Source organism: Mastomys coucha, unplaced genomic scaffold (assembly GCF_008632895.1).
Source record: "Mastomys coucha isolate ucsf_1 unplaced genomic scaffold, UCSF_Mcou_1 pScaffold3, whole genome shotgun sequence".
NCBI lineage: Eukaryota > Metazoa > Chordata > Mammalia > Rodentia > Muridae > Mastomys > Mastomys coucha.
The window spans coordinates 19,361,727-19,367,019 of NW_022196909.1; the positions used below are offsets into that span (position 1 = coordinate 19,361,727).

Genomic DNA, 5,293 nt, shown 5'->3' on the forward strand with positions numbered 1-5,293 from the left:
AACAACAACAACAAAATGCTAAACACAATGTCGAGGGAACATGTAGGAGAAAGGCAATGCATTTCCACAAATTTTATAATAACTTGTTAAAACAAGAAGGTACCTTAAAATTATTTTGAATAGTGAAGTGAAAACACCTGTTTTCTAGGGCAGTAGCATTTTGCCTTAGCTCCGTCCCACAGTTGCCTGGCAACAGCAAGGTATGCCTGACTCACTACAAAAGGGGCTGCTTGCCCCCTCCTCTCTTGCTCCTCTCTGTTCTCTTGCCCCCTCCCTCCACTCTCCATGTGCTCATGGTCAGCCTCTACCAGCTTCTACTTCTCTCTCTTTTTTTTTAAAAGATTTATTTATTATTATACATACACTGTAGCTGTCTTCAGACACACCAGAAGAGGGCATCAGATCTCATTATGGGTGGTTGTGAGTCACCATGTGGTTGCTGGGATTTGAACTCATGACCTTCAGAAGAGCAGCAGTGCTCTTACCTGCTGAGCCATCTCTCCAGCCCCTCTTTTCTTTTCTTTTCTTTCTTTCTTTTTTTTTTTTCAAGACAGCGTTTCTCTGTGTAGTCCTGGCTGTCCTGGAACTCTCTCTGTAGACCAGGCTGGCCTCAAACTCAGAAACCCGCCTGCCTCTGCCTCCCAAGTGCTGGGATTAAAGGCATGCACCACCACTGCCCAGCCAGCTTCTACTTTTCTATTCTCCCTCTCTTCCTTTCTCTGCCTCTACTACCCTCTTAGCTCCCCTCCCCATACCCCGAATAAACTCCATTCTATACTATAGGGTCATGTGGCTGGTCCCTGGGGTAGGGATACCTCAGCATGAGCCCGCAAAGACACTCCCTTCCCCCACACCTCACAACTCATCACCCAAACATATCCCTCTCCCCTCTTTATCTTTTCATAAACATATCAGGCACAAGACTTACAGTTGACCTGAACGGGTATTTTATAGCACATTTGTAGGGTAAATGAGGCGCTTCACTAACTCTATGCATATTAAGGAAAATATCAGTCAAATTTCCTGACGTGGATTTTGCCATGTGCCTTTTCCTCCTGCTGGAATGGAACTAAAGCTCGGGGCCACCCAAGAAGACGGGCACTATGATCTGATGTAAAAGCAAAACTCATCTTCAAAACAGCAAAACCTTGATGGCCATGACGAGCTCCACCTGCTCTGTCTGCTCTTCCAGCGTGGTGTAAAGGCAATATGGGGATGAGTTCTAGAACCTTCCCTTCTCTCCCCTCTCCTGTCCTCCACTCCCCTGCCTCCCCTTCCCTTCCCTCCACTACCTTCCTTTCATCAATTAACCAAAAGATAGCACCAGCTGAAGTAACCAAAGGCACAACCCTAGTATCTAAGGCCTTATGGACCAACCCAGCTGCAAGGTGCATAGATTGCGTTTGGGCTACACAACAGCTGGAGCTGTGGAGATCAAGAGAAAATAAATGTTAAGAGTGCTGCCTAACTCCAGAGTCTCATCTATCTTAGGAGCCTACAGTGAAGGCCAGGAGGAGGGCCTGACAAGCAGGTTGGTTTCAGTGGATTAAACACATGAGTCCGTGCCACAGAAAAAGTTAGACCGTGAAGATGAAGGAAAAAAAAAAAAAAAAACCACCACTATTGAACCTCAAGGTCTAGGAACGTTAGCTGGTGAGGAACAGAGAGCTACAGAACTTTCTGAGTAGGGGGTTCATGAAAGCGGATGATTAACCAGGTGTGGTAACACACACCATCAATCTAACACTTGAGGAGTTGAGGCTGCAGGGCCATGAATTCAAGGCCAACTTGAATTATACAGTCAGTTCAAAGCCAGTGTGGGCTGTAGACTATGACTCGGCCTCAAAACACAAGACAAATATAGAACAGGTATTAGAAAAAGATGAGCATCCTAGCTGGATACTGTTGGGGACTTACAGTGGGCAAGAGTTTGAGGAGTGTTGAGAATGGGACGCTAGAGAGAAACACCTCGGGGTTCACATAGCCACACAGAGAAGATAGGAGGAGACAAAAGCGTAGTTTTGAATCCAAGTGACTGGAAGGTGGAGGCAGCCAGGAAGGCAAACACAACGAATCAGTTTGGTGGTCAGCTTTGGAGTGCTCGCTAAATTACCTAGGCTCTTGAGCAGCTGTGAGTATAAGACTGAAAATTACACTGGAGAGAGGCGCATTATACAGAGGCATATAGTAAATGCGCTTTGATTGAACATTTGAATTATTTGCCTGCTTTCTAAGGTTTTAAAGGAAAACAAAATTTACTAGGTTTTTGAGAAAACTAAAAACCATGTCACTCACATGATTTTATATCGGTGTATATTCTCACGGGTCTAGAGAAACGATTGCTGTCCCTTTAAAGGGGGTCAGCACCCAAGTGCCTGACCACCCAAGACCCCCCCGTTACTCGTTTTTATTCCTTAACCTTACCTGTGTAGGCTGCTTTTGAGCACCCAGGAAAGTAACAACCGTAGGAACAACCAACCCAATATAATGAACTAAATTCAACTAAACATAAATTCAACTAACCCTGTCAGCTACAGAGAAGCAGCCTCGTCTCGCTTTCCATTCTGTACAATTCTGTTCTGAGAGGGGAAGAGATAGAAAAGTGCTTAAAGAGAACACAGGGATGTTCGAAAGGTTCTATGCAAAAGCACTGACTTCCCAGAATTGTCTCTCTCTCTCTCACACACACACACACACACACACACACCACTTCATACACACATAAACAGGAAGTTCTTAACTAATAAAAAGGAAGAAAATACCATTTTTACAGACATCTACTGATTTACATAGGGCTGAAATGACATGCAGTCTGAGATTCACCTTAAATTCTTCACACACAAGGGAAGAGGCGGGATACATGAAAAAAGATGGGTGTTGTGACTTGCTGGGAAGCTAACACAGAGCTAAAGAACCTAACCGTGATCAAAGTGACTGGGACTTAGCTCGGTGTTTGTCTCTCGGCTCTGAGCTCAATCCCCCACCACACTTTAACAAAAAAATGTAATAAAGTTGATGTTTAAGGAAGCCAATAAAATCAAAGTTTTAGGATTAAATTTCACAGCAGTGTTGGAGTTGATCTCCCAGGAGGCCGGTGCAGAAAGCAGGCTTGAGTGGTGGTGATGGCCAGAATGAACTGCCAGCAACCTAACTTCAAAGTGAGAGAAAGAGAAGGAGGAAGCTTTACCGCAGGGCATCTGAGGGCTCCTCAAAAGCATCTGAAAGGACGTGTTTATCTTTTCCTTCCTTTGAACTGCAACTTAATTGCCAAAGTACAGGATGACCCCAGACAGAAACTGCCTTCCCTCTACACAATATTTATCTCATGGTGGTCCCTTTACCATAGGCCGAACGTCTGGCTACCAGTCACAGAAGCTGCTGCACAGGGAAAAGGACTAGCCATTCCCTTAAAACAATTCACACACACACACAAAAACCTGAATGTAGCTGGGAGTTCAAGGCCAGCCACAGCTACCTAATAAGTTTAAGCCAGCTTGGGCTGGAAAAATAGAAGATGGGAAAGAAAGATGCTGGAGATGAGGTGAGAGAGGGAGTTGGGAGCAGATACAAGCAAAGAATAAACAAAAAATATCCTTTAACTATTTTTTTTCTTCCTGATCATGGTTACGAGATGACCCCAAACCAACAAGCAAACAACAAGACCATAGCTCCGGTGGCTGACTCCATGGCTAAGTGCACCCTGTACAAGCACAGGGACAGGGCCATTACAAAGTTCACGGCTGGCACACTGAGGGCGTGTCCCTAAGCATCTTTGCTGCTTATGTGTGACCCAGGCTCTACAGCAGGCTTCATTACTTCACACAGCAAGATGGTCTCCAAGGACCAAACAACTTAACAAGACTCAGACCTGCTGGTGCCACCAAAGCCCATGAAAAGAGCTGGTTACCTATGGCTGGAAGAATTAGATTCTGGGAAAGACCAAATAAAAATTACGCTTGATGAAAAATTCATGGTTGGGTGTAGGCGCCATATACCTTTAATCCCAGCACTGGGAGGTAGAGACAGCTGGAGCTCTGTGTGAGTTTGGGGCAAGCCTGGTCTACATAGGCGGTCCATCCAGCCAGGGATATATAGAGAGAGACTCTATCTCAAAATAAAAGTAAGTAAAAGTCACTAACTTATTTACTTATTTACTTGTGGAGATGTGCTCACTGCAGAACATGTACGGTGATCAGAAGATAATTCTCGGCAGTCAATTTTCTCCCTCCACCACGCAGGTTCCAGGAATTCAATTTTGGCAGTCAGCCTTGGTGGCAGGCTCCTGTACTGGGCCAAGCTATTTCATTAGAACTCTCAAAGCGACCTGTACACAGAAGTACATCCTCTCTCCGAACACTTAGAAACAATACTCATTAAAAAAGAAGCGTTAAGGGCTGACAAGGCGGCTTGTTGTGTAAAGGTGTCTACCCTACTGCCGAGCCGGAGGTTTGATGATGAGAACCAGTTCCCTCGGGTTATCTTCTCACCTTATAAGAACCATCAGTACTCACTCGGAAAGTGGAAGCAAAAGGACCAGGAGTTCTAGGTTATCTTTGGCTATATACCGAGTTTGGGGAAGTCCTTGTCTGAAAAATGAATGTGTGTGTGTGCGCATGTGTGTATTTGTATATAGAATATATAATATGATCGTGTGGTGTAAGTTTACAAGTATTTTCAGCTTATTTACTATACATTGACCTCCTTACATTTTACAATAACTTATACCTGTTGGCTGACTGTCCAAGCTCACACGGCGCGGCGCACGTCGCAGTACTGAGATCACAGAACAACTTTAGGGACTTCTTTCCTTCTACCATTTGGAATCTGAGAATCAAGCTCACATCACTACGCTTAGCTTAGCAGCCTTTACCTACTGGGCCACCTCATTGGAACCGCATCTTTTTTAACATGAACATTTTTTTTTTTTTTGAGACAGGGTTTCTCTGAATAGCCCTGGCTGCCCTGGAACTCACTCTATAGATCAGGCTGGCCTCGAACCCAGAAATCTGCCTGCCTCTGCCTCCCAAGTGCTGGGATTAAAGGTGTGCGCCACCACTGCCTTAACATGAACACTGTTGGCATTAGGACCTCCCAAACCTATGATATCACATAGGTGACAGCGTGACCCACAGACCTGTTGCCAAGACAACAGCCACTATATTCCCAGAATCCACTTGGCTCACCTCCTACCTTTACCTGAGTGGGTCATTATTATACCTATATATATGGGAAACGCCTCCCCTCTCCCTCTCTTCTCTTTCCACTGCCACCCTGTCTCTCTCTCTCTCTCTCT

At 45.1% G+C, this 5,293-nt stretch overlaps 1 protein-coding gene across 1 annotated transcript in view; it reads right to left on the reverse strand.

Moving 5' to 3' along the window:
• Dcbld1 (discoidin, CUB and LCCL domain containing 1) overlaps nt 1-4,429 on the reverse strand; it is a 63,146-nt gene extending 58,717 nt beyond the window's left edge. The window contains exon 1 of the mRNA XM_031348753.1: nt 4,156-4,429. Coding sequence (XP_031204613.1) covers nt 4,156-4,183 — 28 coding nt within the window. The 5' untranslated portion in view covers nt 4,184-4,429. The remainder of the gene's footprint in view (nt 1-4,155) is intronic.
• Nucleotides 4,430-5,293: the final 864 nt, after the last annotated feature.